Source organism: Artibeus jamaicensis, unplaced genomic scaffold, assembly GCF_021234435.1.
Source record: "Artibeus jamaicensis isolate MK-2021 breed Jamaican fruit bat unplaced genomic scaffold, CSHL_Jam_final contig_685, whole genome shotgun sequence".
Lineage (NCBI taxonomy): Eukaryota > Metazoa > Chordata > Mammalia > Chiroptera > Phyllostomidae > Artibeus > Artibeus jamaicensis.
In genome coordinates this window covers 20348950-20370696 of record NW_026521924.1, presented here as the reverse complement: position 1 = coordinate 20370696, position 21747 = coordinate 20348950, and the positions used below count along the sequence as shown (strand labels likewise).

The 21747-nt window shown below is 55.1% G+C and overlaps 1 protein-coding gene across 2 annotated transcripts in view; it reads left to right on the top strand.

Annotated features, from left to right (window-relative positions):
• Positions 1 to 21292, top strand: part of KIAA1755 (KIAA1755 ortholog) — a 33074-nt gene extending 11782 nt beyond the window's left edge. Inside the window, exons 3-14 of one of the 2 annotated variants that reach the window (XM_053671375.1) lie at positions 1954 to 3265; positions 3753 to 3950; positions 5168 to 5291; positions 6622 to 6715; positions 7597 to 7683; positions 8981 to 9097; positions 10747 to 10845; positions 11772 to 11920; positions 13978 to 14116; positions 15375 to 15497; positions 16001 to 16222; positions 20139 to 21292. In XM_053671375.1, coding sequence (XP_053527350.1) covers positions 1954 to 3265; positions 3753 to 3950; positions 5168 to 5291; positions 6622 to 6715; positions 7597 to 7683; positions 8981 to 9097; positions 10747 to 10845; positions 11772 to 11920; positions 13978 to 14116; positions 15375 to 15497; positions 16001 to 16222; positions 20139 to 20840 — 3366 coding nt within the window. In that variant the 3' untranslated portion in view covers positions 20841 to 21292. Of the gene's footprint in view, positions 1 to 1920; positions 3266 to 3752; positions 3951 to 5167; positions 5292 to 6621; positions 6716 to 7596; positions 7684 to 8980; positions 9098 to 10746; positions 10846 to 11771; positions 11921 to 13977; positions 14117 to 15374; positions 15498 to 16000; positions 16223 to 20138 lie in introns of both variants that reach the window. The other variant, XM_037164674.2, reaches the window with a different exon arrangement.
• The last annotated feature ends 455 nt before the right edge of the window (positions 21293 to 21747 follow it).

Below are 21747 nucleotides of genomic sequence, written 5' to 3'. Positions count from 1 at the left end.
ACTATAGTAATGCCCATCCTCCTGCCACCCAGCCTCAAGAATCACTGAGAGGGTCTTAGGCCCCACCAGTCTTTCCTGAATTGCTGATGCCCGTCAGGGACATAACATATCAGAGCAAAATGTAAGGATGGGGACCATGGGCATCATTTCAGTGGTAGAAGGAAACGCACTGTGGCAGCCAGCAGTCCAGGCTTAGGTGCCAGAATTAGAGATGGTTGGAACCGGAAGGAAACTGAGATCATTCATTTAACGCGCTTAGCACAGCGCTGGGCACATTCATTTCACATGCTCAGCCAGTGCCTGGCGCGCATTGTTATTATACGGAAGGAAGCCTCTCTGAAACATTTGCAGCCAAGCTCCATGTATCCCCATGGCATGATTTCACGCACAGCATCCCTCAGCCTCTTTCTCCTCCCTGACGTGCTCTCCAACCACCCGGGTCCTTTGTTTGGCCATTAAAACTTCATTTGTACCATCCTCTTCTCTATTTCTCCCAGGGACAAGGGTCACAAGCTTTCCACTTCTTTATTTTTACTTATAGGTAACTTTGCTTTAATTATAATTATAGGTGAATTAGTGTCACCTCCCAGAAGTGGGTGGGTCGTAGGGTGGAATTTACAGTATGGCTTCAGGGCCACGGGAACCCCAAGCTCTTATCCAGGCTGGACGGCCAGATCTACAGTGCAACTGATATGAACTAGTTTATCAAGTTGGGGTACAAGTATGGTCAAATCTCATTATTTCCACAACTAATAATTCCAGGAGACACCTGCTTAATTAGCAGGAAGCAGTGCCTCCCACGAACACATCCAAATTACACAAGATTATCCGGGATTTACTCAATCTACAGGAATCAGACTCGTTTCCAAAAGCCAGGTGGAGAATAACCTGTTGTCAGGCCGGTGGAGTGTCCTGTCCTGGCCACATGGCGTCACTGTTGAACACTGGTCCCGCGCATCCCTCCGAAGGGGCTCGACTGAGCCGGATCCCTGGGTCAGGATGGCTCCAAGTGTGACTTTTTGTGTCTGCCCAAACCGAGCATTTGCTGGCATGTGCCATTAAAAAAATTTTTTTTATGGTTTGCCTCACCTGCCATGTTGTTACCATTCATGGCAAACAAACAAACAAACAAACAAACAAATAAATAATAAGCACTCGAGCCCAGAATAGTGAGGCAGAGTCAGATTTCCTGACTTTCACTCAGGGCTGTTTCTACTTCACTTTGTAACTTCTCTACTTAGAAATTAGAGAATGATGTAAAAGCAGTAAATGACCTCTTTATTTTTTCAATGGAAAATCCCCACACTTTTTCATAGAGTAAGCGTTGTCAAAGGAATTAATATTTATAGAACACATGTCTTTTATACACAGGTGTTATATCAAGGCGCATGTCATTGCTAGTACTTCTCGTACCAGCCCAGCAATGCAAATCTGTGTCATTATTCCCATTTGCAGATAGAAAATAAGGAAGCTCAAGGGAGCTGAGGGATTTGCATGCATCTGCCACCCAGATGGTAGAACCCATGTCTCCCCAAAGTGGGGGCTCTGGCTGGAGCTGGGGTGTGGGGAGTCTGGATGGACAGGGAGGAAGAGGGAGCATGCGTCAGCAGAATGGTCCTCCTGGGAAAGGTGCTTGCTAACCAGTGCCTGGAACTCAAGCTTTCCCCCCTTGGGCTAGCAAGTATTTTTAAGGTCAGGGCCAGAACCAACCAGGACCAGAGTGAGGAAAGGGGCACCAAACGTGCAACGTGGCCGAGGTGCTCACTCTCTGGGCTGTGAGACGTGCCTCCTCAGATGCCATGTCCTGGGCACCTCTCTTCCTCCCATGAGCCTGTTCACCGTTCCTTCTTGGAGCCGGGAGGGAGGAGACCTGCCCGTGGGGCTCTCGGACTCTCTGACACCCTCCCCGTCTCTCCGCAGGCCCCCTACTCACACTGCCTCTTCCTGCACCAGGGATGGCCGCTGTGCCTGCAGGACAAGGTCGTGGTCCACCTGGCCCCCCTCAACCCCCTCTTACTGCGCCAGGGCGACTTCTACCTTCAGGTTGAGCCCCAGGAGGAGCAGTCTGTCTGCATCAGGGTCAAGTGCCTCACCTTGGACCTCCGCGCAGTGGACACGAAGCCTGTTCCCGTGTCATCCTACCCGATACTTTTCACCCAAGAGTGGCTGGAGGCCTTCAACAGTGACTTTGAGGGAAGTCCCCTACACAGCTGCCTGGTAGCTTCAGAACAGGGGATTAGCCCTATGCCCTGGGCCAAGATAACCAGCCCGGAGTTTGTGGATGACAAATCTCAAGCAGTGACAGTCCTCTCCCCAGCCTGGGGGTCCCTTCAACTGGAGGCACTCGATTTGAGCGGCCCTCAAGGGCTGCACCAGGCCAGGTCCCCTGGAAGCCAGGTGTTCCCTGGCCAGAGCTTGGCCAAGGATAAGGGCAGGGCATGTGGGATTAAATACCCAGGACTTATCAAGGTGGAGCAAGCCAGGCCTGTGGAGGTGGCCTTAGGGGTGGACAATGTGGCCAACCAGGACTTAGAGGGAGATTACGTGGCTCTCCTGGGCTTTTCCCAAGAAAGCAGAGGTGAGTCTCTGAATAAGGAAGTGGACACATCCTGTGGGTGTCCTATTGGGACACTGGAGCATCTACCTGGGACTAAAGAGATCCCTTTCTCTCAAATGATGCCGCCTCTCTCGGGGGCCAGTGGGGGACCTTCCTTGGGGAAATGTGCTTGTGCAAAGCCAGCAAGCCTGGAGGAGGGGCCCTGCGTTTGGGGCTTGAGGAGAAAGGTCAACCATGAAGCCCCCTCCCACAGCTCAGAACACCAGCCCCAAGAGCCCTACCTCAACGTCCTTGGGAATCCACTGCACTGTGCCACCAGCCTCAGGACAGATGTCTCAGAAGAGCCAGCTGCCTCTAAGACACAGGAACCCCTGGGAAATGCAGAGAATGTGACCCCGCCCAGGCCTGGACCAAAACAGACGTCCTCTCCCCGGTTGTGCCCAGCTTCTCCTCCTGCAGCTCCAGCCCTTGAAACCAAAACGGGAGAGAAGACCAGACACTGGAGATCTCCCAAGCCCATGACTGGTCCTGGTCGAAGCACCCCCTCTTCCAGATCCCCCACTCTTGGCCTCAAGTTCTCATTCTTGAAGGGGCAGAAGCAAGCCCCTGCACCCCCAGAGAAAGCCTCGCTCCAGCACGACAGGCCCTGGAAGGTCTTGTGTTCACTCTACTCTCACAAACCCAACCAAGCCAAGTGCTCGGGGAAAGGTAAGGAGCCCACTTGCTCGGCTGGATGGGGGAAATGTTCTCCGTGTGGGATCAAGTGACAGGGGCGTGCAGGCTGTCGGGGACAAAGACCCATCTGGGCTGCTCACTCTCATCAGTTCAGATCATGAAGTGGCATGTCAAGAGGCTTGAAGTCGTTAGGTTCTGGAACTGAGCAAGGCATTGTGACTTGGTCGTGGTGGCTTGAGTGCACACCCCAAGTTCACCACACACTGGCTGGGTGACCTTGGTCAGGGACTTAACCTGTCGAAGTTCAGGTCTCCGCTCTGAGCGATGGAGGTTTTACATGCCTCACAGAGTTGTTCTGAGGTTCGGAGACACCAGAAGTAGGGAGCTTAGCACGATGCCTGACACGCAGTCGGAGATCAGTGGTTGTAAGCTCTCATTATTAGTCAGAAGGACATTCCCCAGCCCCCAGCCCCGGAAAATCCATCTTCTGCTTAACACCCTTTGTTGTTGCTTTTCCCAGCTGGAACAACTCAGACCAAAACATCTGGCCCAGCCGCTGACTCAGGCCCCCCAACCGGAGAAAAGGCTGACTTCCCAGAAGCTTCTACACGTCCCCCAGAGAGAGGCCCCGCCCTGCAGGGGGAGCCACCAGGGCCCGAGCCCGGGATTGGGGCTCTGAGTCCGGAGATTGTCCACTCCAGGATAGCGTGCCTGCCAGGTCCTCGGGATTGGAGGGGCAGGTGGAGGGGCAGGGGAGGAGTCTGGGGAGAGGATGGGGTCCCTGAGTGTTCTCAGATGCTGGTGAGTGTGGAGGGGAGACACGGAAAGTTCTGGATACTTGTGTTCAGGACTGAGCCTTCCTGATGGTCAGGTTTCCTATCTTCCCAAGGAAAAAGCTGGATTATACAGTGTCGGGCAGAAGTATTATAGCTTACAGTTGTTCATATGCAAAATAATATAGTAATTAATTAATAACACAAGAATAGACTGTTTCATGTATTCTCAACTATAAACCTACTTTTGCCCCCACCTATATAAAAGCAGTTTCTAGGTGTCCATCCAAACATCCATCTATCCATCCATCCACCTGCCCACTCACCCACCCACCCATCCATCTACCCATCCAAAAACATACATAACTCTGCACGTACATTCTACTTTCAGTGAGGAGGGCAGGATGAGTGTCTTAGGTCAGGTTCCCTAGACACTGAGCCAGAGATGGAGATCCTTGGGAAAGTGACTTATTTTATTGGAGGTCGCTCTCAGGAGAAGGCAGGTGAGGGAAGCAGGGTAGGGTCGGGCAACATTATAGGCAATACTTATGGCTGTGGGGATGGGTGTTCTGGCCTGATGAGGGGGTCTGGGTGGGGTATTAACAACACCCAACACAGAGAGCATTATCATTTATGCTTAATATTTATTCACCTTTGCAATGAATACTTATTGAACACCTGCTGTGCCCCAGGCCCTGAGCTTAGCACTACGGATTTAGCAGGAAACAAGTCCGATGTGTTCTCTGCTCTCAGGAAACTGAGTGGTGGAGAAAATTCAACAGGTTATTACAACTCAGTGTAGAAAAAACCCTTGTGACCATGGGGCCACAAGGGGCCATGGAAGGACAGTATCTGTATGACCCCAAAGTCCATTCCATGAGGCTTACCTTGCAAGGTGTGCAGGACAGGGAGAGTCCAGAGAGTGAGGCTACCTCTGCACAGAGGAGGAATTCAGGGATGGCTTTTCTGAGGAAGTGGCTTTTGAGTGGGGTTTTGATGAATGAATCCAAGTTCAGAGTTAACGGGAAAGGTGAGGGTGGGGAGAAAGGGCATTTCAGGCAGAGAGACCCCGTGGGCAAAGGCCTGAGGCCACAAGAGCAGGTCCCAGCAGAGAAGGCTGCATCGAATTTCTCACCAAGCACATGTGCCCTCTCTCCTCCAGGTGGTCGGGACAGGGCGGGGAGGCCCCTGCTTCTCCTGTCAGTCACCCAGGAGGCCTGGGAGGCTCCATGGTGCAGGGCCTCAGAGGTCAGCAAGCTGCTTTGCTACCTGTGCACTGTCCCCAGGTAAGAGGCGGGGCTGGCTGACCACTCCATCCCTCCAACCTCTCAGCCTGGAGCCCAGGACAAACTGCGCTCCCAGTGGGGACATAGCCAGAGGGACATGAGGTGGGGGACAAGGAGAACTCTGGTGTCAGCTCTGAGAGCCTCTTCTCACTGCCCAGTCGCTGCTCTGTGCCTCAGTGTCCCCTCAGAGGATAATAATAATATAATAATAATAATAATAATAATAATAGCAGACATTTACATCCCTTCTACTCTGCGTGGTCACTGAATGCTTTACAGTAATGAATTCATCAGTGCAGTCCCATGAGGTGGAAACTAGTATTATCGCCATTTACAGATGGGAATGGACTCTAGTGAAATGAAACAACTGGCACAGATGCAGTGACCAGATACGGTGACCAGATAGGTGACCAGATGTGTCAGCAGTGCCGCACGCTACCCCATGCTGGCCACCTCTGGTCTTGTCTGTGAACTGACTCGTTGTAAGGTTTGAAGGCAGTGGGTTTATTTTCCCAACCTGCTTGATTGTCAGAATGGCCAAGGGCTCTTGGAAACCCACAGACTCCCTGGCCCCATCCCTTATGGCCAGATGTCTGGGGGGTGGGAGTGGGGTAAGGGTGGGTGTGAAGGATCAGTATTTTAACAAGTTCTGACAGTTGGTCCAGTTTGGGAAATCTAAGGTGATCACTGAAAAGCGCAATGTGAGTCAGTTAGGGTGTTTTGGCTGCAAGTAACAAATTCCAATTCAAAATGTCTTATCTGATAAAGAAATTTATCGTTCAGTGTGTCTGCCTTACAGCTCTTTGTAAGAACTTTTTAAAGGAAAGATTTCCTTCCCAGAAGTTCCCCAACAAACTTCTCATGTCTCATTTACCAGAAATATGTCAGCATGAGCCCTATCTAAACCAATCATTGGCTACAGAAATTAGATCCCAGCCTCAACCAATCAGAAACTAGCCCTTGTGGGAGGGGTGGGGCATGGTCATATGGAGGAAGTTGGATTCTTGAACCAGTGAGAGTTCTGCCCACACAAAAGGAGCGGGTGAATGCTGGATGACTTACCCACTGCAGCTGTATCCTGATTATCAGGGTGTGAGAGAGAGCTGTGTGAGGTACTGTGGGAGCACTGAAGAGAGAGCAATAGACTCTGGAGAAGAATCAGGGAGGGCTTCCTGGAGGGAGGGGCACTGGATCTTGCTCTTGGAGGGTGAAGAGCCCATTAGTTAATCAAGGCTTCTAGCAGCCAGTTTCCCTCACCTCCCACTAGCTCCTTTCCCCTAGAAGGCCTCGTTTATCCAGCAACGCTGCTATATCTGTTTACCACCCACAGGCCAGAAGATAAAACCAAGGGGCTGGCAGTCATGGTTGACGCCAGGAAGCAGCCTTTACCTCCTGGTCTGGTCAAAGCCCTGAAGGCCACCCAGGTGAGTGGGAGATGGGCAGCACCAGCCTAGCAAGAACCAGGGACCTGCTGATATTCATGGAGCCCAGGGGCTCAGGGCTGGGTCCAGGCCCCCAGACAGGGACTCCTAATTGCAGAGAGCAGAAGCTCCAGGCAAAACAGGCTAAAAGAGAAAGACTGCTCATTGGTGCAAGTGGCTCCACAGTCCCGGAGTGAAATCCAACGGGAGGTGTGGCTCGATTCGAGGACTCAAATATTGTCACCGAGATCTTGTTCTTCTTGCTCCATTTCTGCCCTGTTCTTCTGGGAGGGTGCCCTTTTCACCCAGGTCCCTGTCTTGGTGGCATGCTGGCTCCCCAAAACTCTAAATGCACATGGTCTTTCAATCAAGTGTAGTAGGAAGGAGCAAGAGATTTTCCCCCAGAAGTTTCAGCAGAAGTTTCTTTGTGTCTCCCTAACCCCGCTTGGCTGAGGTGTCCATCCATCAGCCAATCTCTGTGACCAGGCGAATGCAACATGCTGATTGGCTTAGACCCCGGTCACAGGATCCTCATGAATTGAGACTGGGGGCAGGAAGAGATTCCTAACTAGCTGGCACTCACAGCAGAGTAACTGGAAGTTTGGCTTATGCTCATGGTCTGATCTCCTCCTCCTCCTCACTGTATAGATAGGGAAACTGAGGCCCGGAGGGGGCAGGTCATCTAGGATGTTTGCAACACAGCTTAGGCCCCCTGCTCTCTTGATGTCCAATGGCTCACCCCCCCACACACATACCACGACACCCCAGCCTCAGGGAGCCGCCCTCCCCAGCCCTGGGGCCTATTTGCTTGCACCTTAGTGGGGAGGCCCAGTGGCTTAGTGCAGACCTGGGCAGAGATGCTCTGAAATGCTTTTTTCTTACAGGCTCTCGACCCAGACTCCATCCGTGCCATCCTCTTCCTGGGGGAGAAGGGGACTGCTCTTCCTTTGGAGACTTTACCTGACATCCAGGTGAGGGGCAGGTGGTGTCGGCCAGGGCAGAGAGGAGTTGTTGGGATTGCGCTGAGCTGGGGTGATGAACCGCAGAAGTCACGGGTGAGGAGAGGCCCTGAAATAATGTAGCGAAGGCCAATAATTCAAGGCCTGGATGCCATGACCCTGCAGCCCTGCCCCAAGTCACAGAAGAACTTCTCTCTGGAAATCCTACCAACACCAGGTGGGCACCGTGGCGCGCTCAGCAGCTGCACACAGTGTGAGCCAACCCCGCCCCCTTTGTTTTCAGAGGGGGAAACTGAGGCCCAAGGCCACATAGCAAGCCGGAGGCAGAGGGGCCTTTTTCCTCCTGATCGCCCTGTGTTTGTCTTGCTAGTTTCTCTCAGCATCTCCGGCTCAGATGCAGCGCTGACTTGGGACTTTGCAGAAAAGAGCTGGCTGCTTCCTCTACTTAGTGGCTTGTACCACGATCCTAAGTGTGAGCACCCCGTGTTCTGCCCGGTTCCAGGGAGTGATTTTAAAGGGCTCCTTACTCCTGGTTAGGGATGAGGCACATTGTGAGCTAGAGTTAGGTTTTTCAAGCTTTAAGGCGCTTACGAGTCACTAGGGGATCTTGTCAAAGTGCAAGTTCCAGCGGTGCCTGGGACCCTGCATTTCTAGCGTGCTCCAAAGTGATGCTGAAGCTGCTGGTCCGTGGACCGTGCTTTGAGTACCAGGGATAGCTAGTGGGTCCCCCCCAAACCACAAATCCACCCAGTCCCAAGCTTAGGTGTCTGGAGCTGTTCGTAGCACAAACCTCAAAATTCTCTGCCTGGGAGAGGCAGTCACCTAGTCCCTCCTCCATGTCTTAAGGGAAACTGTTAGGATTTGGTGACATTTCTCAACAGCCTCAAGGAAGAGACAGCAGCATGAGAATGGGTCACCAGAGAATGGGACGAGGATTATAAAGAAATTACATGACAAGGGCTTGCTCAGTCAGTTTGTGCAATTGCCTGAGAGCTGGGCTGGAAAAGAGCCAAGCTCAGAGGGCGCACGTGCTGTGATTGAGTCTTGATGTCTGCCTGGGGCACAGGCTGGGGCAGTGGCAGTGCGGGCGCTGTTTCTTTGCTATTCCTCACCTGGGTCTGGCTCTGAATCTGGACTCTCCAGGATTCCCAGAGAAGACCTGTTGCCCAGAAAGCAACTCTTGAGTCTGGGGTCAGACTCACCTGTGGGAGGTGGACCGGTGCTGAGGCCAGGGTTCGGACATGACCTTGTCGATTATCTGTCCCCATACGGAGTGCCCGGTCCTCCTGACTCGCTTCTTTGTCTGCAGGTAGAGGTGCTGACCTCCTTAAAGGCCCTCAGCCACCACGTGGACCCCAGCCAGCTGCCCACAGCCCTGGAAGGCTCCTTCCCCTACTGCCACAGCGAGTGGGTGCAATTCTTCCAGGTGTCTACCATCACAGCCTTCGGCCCTGCGCCCTCACTCCTTCTCTTTCTTCCCTCGCTATCCTGCCCCACAGATCCATCCACACTGTCAGGTTCAAAGCTAGGCCTTCGACAAACATTTATAACGAAGGGGCAGAGGGGAGTGATTGAGAGCTCAGGCCCTGGGGTCTGACCGCCTGGGTTCCAATCCCAGCTCTGCTGTGTGACCTTGGGTAAGTTGTGTTCCTTCTCTGAGCCCTTTTCCTCATCTATAAAATGGGGGGGGGTATAATTATAGTACCTCCTCAGGGGGCTGTTGTGAGCAGTAATTGAGTTCATGGGGGTAGAAATCTCAGAAGTCTGTCTGGCATGTGCTGTGAGCTGTCTTAATGTTCATGGAAAAGAAAATAAATACAGACATCTGCTCTGTGGACCCACACGGCTCAGGAGCTCAGGGTCTGGTGGGGGAGGCAGACAGGTTTCCTCTCGAAAGAGGGGACGTTAGGAGACTGCCAGCACTGGGCTCCTTTCCTGCATGACCTCACTCCCTCCTCACTACTCACCACCGCCCTTCGAAGGGGCGTTTCACGGCCAAGGTAACCCGTGAACGCATGCAGGATGGGGCGGCTCACACAACAGTCCTCGAGGCTACCAGCCTAAACCTCACTGGAACCGAGCCTGTCAGGGCCGGCCGGGGCCTCCTCCGGACCAGGGCTGCCCCTCCTCGGCACCATTCACAGGTCGGGCTGCATCGTTTGTCATTGTCGGGAGCTGCCTTGTGCGTTGTAGCAGGATTAGCAGCCCCTCTGGGCTCTGCCCACTCTGCCCGCGGCCACCAAAATGTCTCTGGACATTGCCCATGTCCTTTAGGGGACAACCGAAGGGCACTGAGAACCCCCCACTGAGAAACACTGGTCTGTACTAACAGTCTACAGCATGGTGCTCTTCTTTGTAGAATCATGTCTGTTTTAAAAATAGGCCGTGTGTTCGAAATTCAGGTGGCACCGAAGGGCACTGAGAATCTCTTCTCCTCCTTGTCCCCTGGGCCCTGGTGCCCTTCTCCAATCAATCCAGTGACTCTTGAACCACATTCCTGTTTTAAAACCTTCCCTTTAAATGAAGTCTTACCTATAGACCCAGAATATAAAACTGGTAATGATGAAGACTAACACTCTTTGGTCCTCACGCCAGCCTATAAGGCCAGAGCCACTGTGACCCCATTTTACAGAGGAAGAAGCGGAAGCACAGAGAGGTTAAGTAACTTGCCCAAGGCCTCACAGCGAGTAAGTGGTGGAGCTGGACTGAAGCGTCATCCCTCCTCCTCCCCTCTTTCTCCCCCCTTTCCCTCCCCCACATATCCCCACTGGCCCTTCCTTCTGCCTGTCTCATTCCCAGCAACAGTGGTTCTCAAAGTGCGGTCCCTGGACCAGCGGTGTCAGCATCACCTGGGCACTGGGTACAAATTCACATTCTCAGGCCCCGCCCCAGAGGAGCTAAGTCAGAAACCCAGGAGTGGGGCTCAGCAGCATGGAGACCAGCTCTCCAGGTGATTCTGGTGCAGCTGCAGCTTGAGAACCACCACCTGAAGCCCCCGCTGTCTCCTTCTGGGTGGGGGAAGTGCCCTCCTCACTGGCCCAGGCTGACACCCCCGCTCCGGTCTTCGTTCTGCAGAAGTCGGACCCTTTCCTTGCGGACCTCCGCCAGGCCTCCTGCCTGCTACAGGCGTCCATCAGGGAGTTTGAGAAGGGTGACCCCCCTGGAGGGGCGCAGGTGAGCAAGGAGCATGGGGTGGGAAAGTCATGCCACAACCCAGATTCTACAGGCCAAGGGCTCAATGAGGGGGACAGTCAGGATGGGCATGATCACCCTGTTTTTCATTTAGTCACTTGACTAATATTTATTGGATACTAACTGTGTGCACCCAGGGACCCAGCCTGGGGCAAGCTGACTTGTCCCTGACCTCGTGGGGTTCGTGGTACAATGGTAGAGGTCGTTGTTAAAAAGTGAACAAAGAGATGGACCTGTAGTTACAAATTGTGCCAAATGCCATGAAATGTGTCAAATGCCACTCACTGAAGAGGTGGTACTTAAATTCAGGCCTGAAGGCTAAGAAGGAGCCTGCATGGGAATAGGAGGGGGACTGGGCTCCAGGGGAAGGGCCAGCATGTGCAAAGGCCCTGAGGTGAGATTATGTTGAGTATGTTCTGGAGTAGCATGGAGGCCAGCATGGATCAGAATGAGCTGGGGGAGAAAGGTGAGGAGAAAACTAGGAGATCTTCTGGATCCAGCAGGGGCTGTATCAAAGAGGAGCTGGGTTGGGATCTCCTTCTAAGTGGGCTGGGAAGCTACTGGAGAGTTTTAAGCAGAGGGTAGATTGCACTTTGGGACCCTTCCTGCTGCCATGTAGAGAACAGACTGCAGGGGGAGCCAGAGTATAGCAGGAAGACGTGGGGCGGGGGCGGGGGGGGGGGCTGGAATGGGTGTCCCAGCAAGAGATGAGGGCGCTGGGACCAGTGAGGTTGCCATGGCGATGAGAGGAGTGGCTTGAGGAAACGTTTTAGATTTAGAAAGAATAGGCCTTCTGTAGGACCTTGAATGCCAAATGGGGGTCGGACACAATCTGGGTGTGGGGAGCCCTGGAAGGTTGTAGGGGGAGAGTGGGGATTGGATCTCAGGCCACCTTCCTACACTGGTAGGAGGCCTCCAGGTGTCTGAACAAGTCCAAGGAGCTGATGGAGGCCGTGCTGAGGGACCCAGGTCTGCTGGGCCTCCAGCGGGAAGGCGGAGCCACCCTGGCCAGGCTGCGGCAGGTGGCCAGTAGGCTGGACTGCAACCCCGATGTCAGGTAAGGACACCCAGTCTTTTCCTCCCCGACTCCACCCTGTTTCTTAGAGTTTGGAGCTGGGGACGCATAAGGTGGGCCCTGGAGATGCCCAGGATGGGGGCGTTTGCAGGGTCCGTGTCGTGTCCCTTCTCTGCTGCCCTCCAGCCCCGGGCATCTTCAGACTGGGGTAGAGGGACAGCCCTGCCTGACTCTGGTTACACTCAGGGACCGAGTGCTTTCTCTGACCCAGACACCAAGCTGAGCCTGGTCAGGGAAACCTCAGAGCCACATAATAAAGAATAAACATTCCTGGGAATACCAATTTTCTTAAATGTAGGGGTTGGGAGGGGCAAGTCATTAATGAAAGCAGTCAGTCATTGGAAATATTTTATCTCTGCTAGGGCACACAGTTCCAAAGTGTGTATAAGCTTCCAACAGTTTATTTAACCAACTCCGAAACAGCACTTAGGATGGACACAACATGGTTTTAAGGGCTTTACAAATAGTAACTTGTTTAATTCCCACTCCTGAGGACACCACTACCCAGCTAGCTGTATCCTCTTTTTACGATGGAGGAGCCTGAGGCTCAGAAAGATATTGATCTGCCCAGGGTCACACAGCTGGGATGTGGTGGGCCCAGGACTTGAATGAATCCAGGTAGCCTGGCCCAGAAACTTGAACGCAGTGCCCTGTGCTGTGCCCACAGGAAGAGTCGTGCTGGTACAAGCACTGGGCCAGCAGTGAGCCCTGGTACCAGGTGTGGAGTCGTCTCCCTGCTCCTCACAGGGCCTGGTGCAGCTGGCTCTGTGGTTCCTACAATGCCCCCATCTCACTGGCTGGGCGCCAGGCACCTCTAGTCCATTTGACCACTAAAGTCTCCACCAGGGGGCGCTGTGGTCCCATGTGATTGGCTCTGGGTGTTTGTTCCGCAGGTGGGCCTGGCAGCTCCCACCTACCGCCCCTTCCTCCCCACCCTCCCTCCGCCAGGCAAGCTGGCATTTTCCATCCAGTTCACGCACCCTGGGCCCTCACCTGGAAGGGAGTGACTGGTGGGGGGTGGCAGTCAGATGGGGAGGCCGAGGGCAAGACTCCCTCCAGACAAGCAGGCTTTCCTCTTCCTTTTCCTTCTGAAGTAAGATTCCCTCCCTGGCCCCCACCCAGGGCAGAGGACAGTCGGATGGGATTTGAGGGGTGTCAGGAAAGCCCCGCAATCCCTCCCTTTACCCACGTGTTACCACCTTTAGATCCCATCCACAATCCTTCATTCCTGTCTTGCTGGCTTTGACTGTTTTAAAAATACCATCATCAGAAAAAGCCGTGGACTGGGTTCCAGTTCAGACTGCCATGTCTGAGAGTCATCCGCTCTCTCTGGACCCCAGTTTTCCCACCTGTAAAATGGAGGCAGGGGTGGAGGGGGTGTTACAGCTACTCACTATCGCTGCAACAGAAATAGCCAAACCTGAGTGCCCAGCGAGCCCTGCGTTAAGTGTTTTCAGTGTGAGAGTCCGGTTCTCATCCCGGGCGGCCCTCCCCTACCCCAGCATCTCCTCTGGAGGTTTAGGAAGCGCGAGCGCTGCCCTCAGACCTGACTCAGTTGGCCGGGCGTGGGCCTGGGCATTGAGACTTTTAAAGCTCCCAGGGCGGGTTCTAATGTGTAGCCAGGGTTGAGAGCCAAGGCGTTAGATGATTTAATCCTTGCAACCAGTCTGAAGTGGGTTCTGTTATTTCCACTTTGGAGAGGTGAAAAAAGACACAGAAAGGCTGAGAAATTTGCACAAGGTCCCAGGACAAGAAGGCAGCAGGGCAGGAATTTGAACTCAGATCTGTCTGGCTCAGTTCATACCTTCCTAGGTAAGTCCTACTGTGTCTGCTGGTCCTTCCAGTCCCCTGGAAGACCAAGGCTCTCTGCAGCCCAGAGAGCTTAGGGACCTGCCCATGATCGCACAGCAAGTTGGCAGCTAGATTACCCAGGTCAGGGCCCAGGGATTGCTGGGAGTTGCGGGGACAGGCCTGTGCCGGGCAGCAGCGCTGGGGAGGGGCTGCATCTGGGCCTTCTCTCACCTTCCTCTCCCTTCCAGGAGCCATCTGGCTGAAGCCACTGCCCTCTATAGCCTCTTGGATGAGCAGCTGCATGTTCTGGTCACCGCATCCAATCACCTCCTGGGGAGGCTGGAGCTCCGTGTTCGCCTGGGCCGCCTGGAAACTGCCATCCACCAGGTGAAAGGGGAGGCTGGCCTGGGAGATGTGGGGGCTGCTGCCTGGCCATCCTCCGCAGGGAAGCCCTGCCTCGGCGCCGCAGCAGCCAGGCACTTGCTCTGGTGTAAGGACCTGGGGCTCTGGCCGTTCTTCAAGGACTAGGCAGACATGGTTGGGGCGTGGCGCATGACGTGACTATTAACAAGAGCTTAATTGCGAAGACCTAACCCCAAAAGCTGCACTTATTGTCTGCCATCTGTGTGCCAAGCCCTGGGCCAGAGCCTTTGCCTGCATCATTGCTTTCTAACCCAGTCACTTACCAGTGATGTGAGGGAGGGGCCAGCATTTCCCTCGATGCTGGGAGGCACCACGTCCCCTGCCTGTGGTCACACACCTGGAGGGTCTGATCTTGGAGCCCACATCTGTCACCACTTTATCTGACCTCAGGTGCTTAAAGGTTGCACCCTTTGAGCTTGGGGCTATGGAGCACAGTGTGCTCTCTGGGTTCCAATCCTTGCCTGGCACTTACTGGCAGTGTAATCCTAGACAAGTTACTTTACTACTCAGTGCCTCAGTTTCTCCCTCTGTTAAATGGGAGCTAATGTTAGTGCCTGCTGCTCTGGCTTTGCAAGGATAGAGTAAGTGAACACACATTCTTTAAGATGCCCCAGAATAAGGAAACTTCTGCTTGTGAGGTCCAGAGCCATGTTACCTCCTCTGTCCCTCACCGAATCCTCATGTCTGTCCCACTTTGCACTGAGTAAACTGAGGCCCGGAAAGGGCAAGTGCCTCACCCAGTTCACACAGTAAGCTCATAGCAGGCCCATGCACCTTCCTCTACAGCAGGCAGCCTTTTCTCCAGCGCTGTTTGCACTCCCCCAGGGATGGGGAGCTCATCACTCCAGAGGCTGACCCTTTTATGATTGGGTGGCACTGAGTGGTTAGGGTAAGCTGAAATTTGCCACCCGCTGACATCATTCAGACAAGTGCGCCCTGCTCTGTGCAGGGCTCTGGCCAGGCCAAGTGTCCTCCCGGATTCCACTCAGAAGTCCTCTCCCCTCTGAATATTTGAAGACCATGACAGTGCACAGCCCCCCAACCCCCAAAGTTGCCTCTTCTCCCCAGAGCTCGGAGGGTTCCAGTCCAGGCCAATGAGCACAGGCCCAGCAACTGAGTGGCTCAGGACAAGGAGACCTCAGCCTCCAGGGAGGTTGGGGAGCTGGCCAAGGGACGTCTCCCCAGCAGCCCCTTGTGTCCAAACTTCCCTCCCCTGTCCCAGGTCAGCAACTGGATGGAGCAGGAAGGGAGCCGGAGCCTGCAAGCACTGACCCCCAAGGACGGAAGCTTGGAGACAGTGGAGAAAGCCCATGTCGAATTCGAGGACTTCTTCCTGCAGGCTGCAGTGGGTTCCTAAATCCGAGGAGCAGGACTGTACACATGGAGAGGGCGGTGGAGGGGCGGCGTGGCTAGGGCGAAGGGGCGGGGGTGGGAAAGCGCAAGAAAACTTGGGAGGCAGTGAGGAGGCCAGCCTGGATCATAATGGGTTCAGCATAGATGTTGCCTCCTCCAGGAAGTCTTCAGGGACCACCAAGTCCAAAGGCGACCTATCTCAGAATCCCCCAGGACAGTGGGGGATGGAGGCAGGAGGAAAACAGACAGAAAGGGAAAACTGTGGGGACATAAAACTTTGGGGTCGGGTATGTTTTCCAGAAAAAGGTGCACTAAGCAGAGTCCCCGCTAGCTGAAGTAAACCGCCCCTGCAGAGGCGTGGGTCCCCATTGTATAGATGAGGAAACTGAGGCTCAGGAAGTCTCATAACTCAGCAGCAGAACAGTGGGAGGGTTCTGACTGGGGGAGGCCTCGGCTAAGGCGGGAGCTGAGCAGATGCCTCTTGTCCCCGCTCAGGCCCAGTACCGGCGAGGCCTGGAGCTGTCCAAGCAGGCGGCACAGGTGGAAGCTGCCGCTGGAGGGGCCGGTGAGGCAGGAGGGGCAGAGCTCCCAGAGCTGGCAGCCTTTGCCGCCACGCAGCGGACCTTCCAGGCTAAGCTGACCCACTTCTACATGGCTGCTGAGCGGCAACGCACAGACCTGGAGACGCTGCTGCAGCTGTACCGCTTCTGCAAGAAGGTGAGCCCGCCCTGCCGGCCGGGAGGCAGGGAGCAGGCCAGACACGGCGCTGGGCTCTGCGTGTGATTCATTCCACAGTCCTGGGGGCTGGGGGAAAGTATTACTCCCATTTTCCAGAAGGAAGATAGTCGGAGAGGTTGAGTCACCCTCCTAAAGCCAGGTCCAGCTGATCCCTGACCCCAGCTTGACCCATTATACCAAGCATCTTCCCAGTGACCCTCAGATATGACCTGCTTCTTAAACATTGGGATTTCTAAGATTTTTTATTATTATTTAGTTTTAGACAAAGGGGCAAGGGAGGGAGAAAGAGAGAAACATTAATGTGTGGTTGCCTCTCACATGACCCCTACTGGGGACCTGACCCACAACCCTGGCATGTGCCCTGACTGGGAATTGAACTGGGGACCCTTTGGTTCACAGTCCAGTGCTCAATCCACTGAGCCACACCAGCCAGGGCCAGTTTCTGAGATCAAAGCCATAGGCTTTCTCTCCACACATAGGTCTCCATAGGCAACCTCAATCTTGTCTCACCCCTTTGATTCAGATTTGGAGAAACAGCATCAGAGAAGGTCTGTCACTTAGCCAAGGTCACACAGCGAGCTCATGGCACCATCATAGTGCCCTTCCTCATGCCTCCTCTTGCTTGCACAGATGGCGAGAGCGGGGGCGGGAGGGACACCTGGCTGAGGGTGGCATGCTCAGAACAGAGGCCTCAGTCCTAGCCGGGAACCCAGAGTTTGGCCAGGAGTGCAGAGGAGAGGGTAGGGCTGCGGTGGTGGAGTGGGGGTAGGGGGTAGGCACAGAGTATTGGAATGGGAGGCAACAGGAACACCATTTCTTTGCATCTATCATCTCTCAGCAACCCAATGGGGCTGATGAGATGGGTCAATCAGCCCATTTTACAGATGAGGAAACTGAGGCCCAGAGAGAGGAAGGGCCTTGCCCGAGGCCACATAGCTAGAGAAAAGAAGAACCAGAGTTTGAATGCAGATACATTCATGCCCTGTGACATGCCCCGTGTTCTTCTCCAAAGGAAGGCAGGAAGGTGGGGAATGGCAACCAATTGGCCATGTCCCAGCGAGCACAATGATGATGAAGATTAGATGTTAATTATGAGGGTAGCCTACGTATCGGCTGTGCGCTCCACGGCAGAGCCTCCTATAAGTGCTTCACACACCTTGCCCGGTTGAATTGGCGCCGTATCTTTATGAGGGAGGGGTACCAACATTGTTTCCATCTTACAGATGAGCACACTGAGGCCCCAAGAGGAAAGTACCTGGCTCAAGGCCCCCAGGGGGCTGATGGTCAAGCAGGATGCGACTTAAGAGCCCCCTGCCTCTCCTAAACCTCTCATTTTCTGATGGGGAAACTGAGGGCTAGGGGGCCAAGGGAGCAGCCTGGGAGAGCTGGGACCCAGCTGGGACCAGAGCCCCCATATCTCTGGCCCAGACCCAGTGCCCTCAGCTACCCCTCACCACTGGGGACAGAGCGTGAGAAGAGCCTGACCCCAGCCTCCCAGGTGTCAGGCTAGCCCATCCAATGGGGGACAGAGGGGACAGAAAACTTGGGATGCTTCGGAGGACAGTGGGAGGGACTCCGGTCACTCACACCAGGGGTGCTGGGAGCCCACTCTGTCTCCCCGGGAGCAGGCAAGGAGGGCAGACGTGACAGCAGAGGGTTCCCCCACTCCCACCTGTACAGACGTCAGAGAGCCAGGCAGCGTACGCCAGCCTGCGTGGGTTGTGCGGCCTCAGAGACAGTCTCCCCACTCTAGGCCTCCGCTCCTTGTCGATGGTGATGGTGATGATGACAATAATAACCGGTGCTTCGGTAGTTCTGATTGTGTGCCCTGTTCCAGTCCTTTTACACCTCATTTTACTGTCACACTAACTCTACCAGGCAGGTACTAGGATTGTGCCCGTTTGGTGCATAAGGAAGCACAGAGAGGTCAAAGAACTTACCCAGGGTCACACAGCCAGGAAGTGGCAGAGCTGAGATTCAAACCCAGGTGATTCTACTCTAGTGCCAGACTAGCCAGGTAGAGTTAAATTGCCAAGAGAATTAAATGTAAGTAACCCCCACCCCGGGCTTTGCCGAAATCTGGAATTATGTTTTTTAACAATATTAGTGTTATCATTAGTAGCCTCATGGATTAAAGAGATCTGGAAGCTTCTCCCTTGCTCGTCAATCTTAGCCAGTTTTGGCCCCATTGACCTGCCCTGGAGAAACCAGCGTTGCTGCAGCTCTGAGGCTTTGCACTCGCTGTTCCCTCAGCCAGGAATCCCTTCCCCGCAACCGACTGGCCTCTCGTCTTTCTTCGGTGCTCAGCTCACATGTCCCCTCCTCACGGGGACCCTTTCTGACCACCTAGTTCCCCTTTCTCTGTCATCACCCTGTGGGTATTGCTTCATGGGGCCCTTGGGATCTGAAAGTATCCTGCTGCTTCCTCACCTGCTTGTCTCCTGTCTGTCACCTGTGAGGTGAGCTTCCGAGGCAGCAGCAGGTCTGACTGCGTCCTGGTCCTGCCCGCAGCGCTTGGCGCAAGGCCAGCACCCAGAGGGGCTCTGTGAACACTGCGGATGGCAGCTGGAGGGAGGGAGGCGTGGGTGCGTGTGGGGTTGTGGATCTGACCCAGGACTAGGAATCGTATGGCCTGGGAATCGGTGGCCGCCTGACCTGGAGTCCCACTGCGGCCACCTGTCGCTGTCCAGTCCAGGTGAGCCCCTCTCCTCTCTGGCCCTGAATTTTAACCCGCACAACATGGGTTGTTGGGGCAAGATGATTTCTGAGGTGTTACCCATCTCTGTCCAGCTCAGCCTCAAAGATGGACAGGCAGACAGACAGACAGACAGACAGAGCAGCCCAGTGCGGGGCCAGCCCTGGGTGGAGAGCGGCCGTGCAGCAGCCTCGGCACTAAATAATAATAACGGGACCGCGCTGCTCACGGAGATTTATGGGGCCCTTTCCCGGCCATGAGCTCCGTGTGCTTCCGCGAATATGAAGCCATTTATCTAAAGACAAGTTCCCTTAATCCACGGAAAGATGGTTTCTTCGGAGAAAATGGTTCTCCAATCCCCACAGCCTAACAGCTCGCTGTCGGCTTCTAAATTAATGGAGAGAAAGATTATGTTTTTCACAAGCCGCTGGGAATGTGTTGGCTCCTTTGCAGCCTGCAGACATTTTGGGGGTGAAGTGGGGACGGGCAGAGCCCCAACACGGGGCGGAGGGGCTGGTGTGAGGGGACAGAGGGGCCTGAGCTGGCTGATGGCCTGTCTGGCTCTGCCTGGGCCCATTCCTCCTGCACAAGGAGATTGTGGAAGATACTCTCTGAGTTCAAATCCCAGCTCGTCCCCGACCTGAAGTGTGACCTGCTCACGTGATTTCACTTCTCTGAGCCTCAGTTTCTTCGTCTGTCAAATGGGCTGTTGGTACAGCTGAGTGTGAGCAGACGTGAGACACATGGAGCCCGGGGTGCTCAGTAAACGTGAGGCAGACTCCTCCCTCAGTGCTCCGCGAAAGGGGTTCACGCAGTCCAAGAATCCGAATATTCGGCTCTCAAAAACGTTTTGTGATCACCTTATACAACCTCCTGTTTCACAGAAGGGGACATGAGCCCCAGTTAGGCAGGAGTCCCTGCTGGCTCAGGTATTCTAGATCACGCCCAAGGTGCCTGAGGGTGCTGGGGGCCGTTTCCTGGTGGCAGGTGTGCGTACCAGGGGAAAGAGACGGAAACCTGTCATCACTGTCCCCAGGGAAAATCACAGCCCTCACAGGCTGGGGGCAAATTGGTAATTCAGCCCAGCAATGCTTATTCTCCAAGCTCTCTCTCGATGCAGAGAAGCCCATCTTGTCCTCACAGAGCGCCCGGGTGCCTCTCCTGGCTTGAACCCCACCTTCTTTTCTTCTTGTCTCCCAGATGACCTGGTTCCACATGGACTGTCAGGACCTGATGACCCAGCTCAAGCTGGACAAGGCCCAGAAGGCCAGCCCTGGGGACCAGCGCCGCCTCCACCGCTACCTGCAGCGACTGTCGACGGAGTTCCCTGCGGAGAAGCTCTCGGCCATGGGGCTGCAGGCGGCCTCCCTGAGCCGGGAAGGCCTGGGCCGAGGCCTGTGGGAGGAGGCCCGGGCGAGACACGGGGAGATCCAGGCCCTCCTGAAGAAGGCCCTGGCCCACTGCCCGTGCCCGCTGGGTCCCACGGCCCACTTGGCGCACCTGGAACTACGGGGGACAGCCGCCAAGGGCCAGGGTGTGAATGGAAAAGTCACTTCCAAGGGAAGGCAGGACCTGCCCTCCCAGGACTCCCTGGGCCTGGGGCATTCACCAAAGTCCCGTTGGCCTCCTTGGGCCCCCAGCGAGGGGCAGAACAGGACTGTCCAGGCAGGCCCTCTGCCCCGGGATGCTGGCCAGGCCAGACAGGCCGATGAACGCAAGGGCCCCCAGCAGCCCCTGGACCCCGGGCCTGAGTGTTTTCTTGCCTCCCTCTTCTCCTGGCAGCGGCTTCCCAGGCAGGGTCAGATCCGCCACGCCACTGGTGGCAGCTCCTCCTCCGAGGGGACAGACTCACAGACGTCTCTAGAGGACTCGCCCCAGACAAGCCCCCCTGCCTCCCTCTAGCTGGGAACCCCCACCCCTGCACCAGGCTCCGGGGGTGCTGGGCTGGGTCAAAGGGAATGAGCCCATCAGGATGTGTCTCCTGAGCACTCTGTGGGCGTGGCCTGTGCTCAGGGGACGAGAATGGGCACCAAGAAACTCTGGGAAGACGCGACCCTCAGTCGGGACAGTGTGCAGGAAGTGTGAGGCTGGCTCCCCATCCCCGGTAAAGACCCGTCCAGAGGTCTCAGCCTTGAGCAGGTCACCCGCTCAGCTGGGGTTCAGGGGTACACAGCTTCCCCCTGGGACACAAGGGGCATTACTGCCCTCGGACAGAACTATGAGCAGGAGGTTAGGGAGTGGCTTCTGGCCATAGGGTCCCATTGAAACGGACCCCGAGACAAGGGTCCAAGTGCTCGTGTGTTGGACAGTAATCCCAGGAACGGCTGGGGGAGGCACAGGGGGTGATTCTGGGAAAGGAATAAAGGGGGTGTTGTCAAGCAAGTGACTGCATGCCATTCATTGCGCCGTTGGCCTTGGGCAAAAAGAACCCTCACCTGCTGGAGGACACTTAGTGTCCAGGGAAGGGCAGTGGCAGGAGGGGGAGCGGGAGGAGGACAGAGTGTCTGCGAGGCTCTGCTCTCCCTTCGGCAACCCCACCCATCGTGGGCCACGCACCCTCTCAAAATCTCCGGTCTGGTCTTTGCACTCCAGAGAGAACCCTCAACGCACCCCCGCCATGTTCTCCGTCTTCTCCCCTCCCACCAGGTCTCCTCGGACTCTACTCTCAGCCCCCACCCCGCCCCTAGGCTTCACCTTTTTTTAGGCACACCCTCTGGTGCCCAGTGTCATGGGTTCTGCGGGTGGCGAGGAAGAGACAAGGGTGGGAGCAAGGTCCCCTCCAGCAGGTGGAGCTGGTGGGCTGGGGACA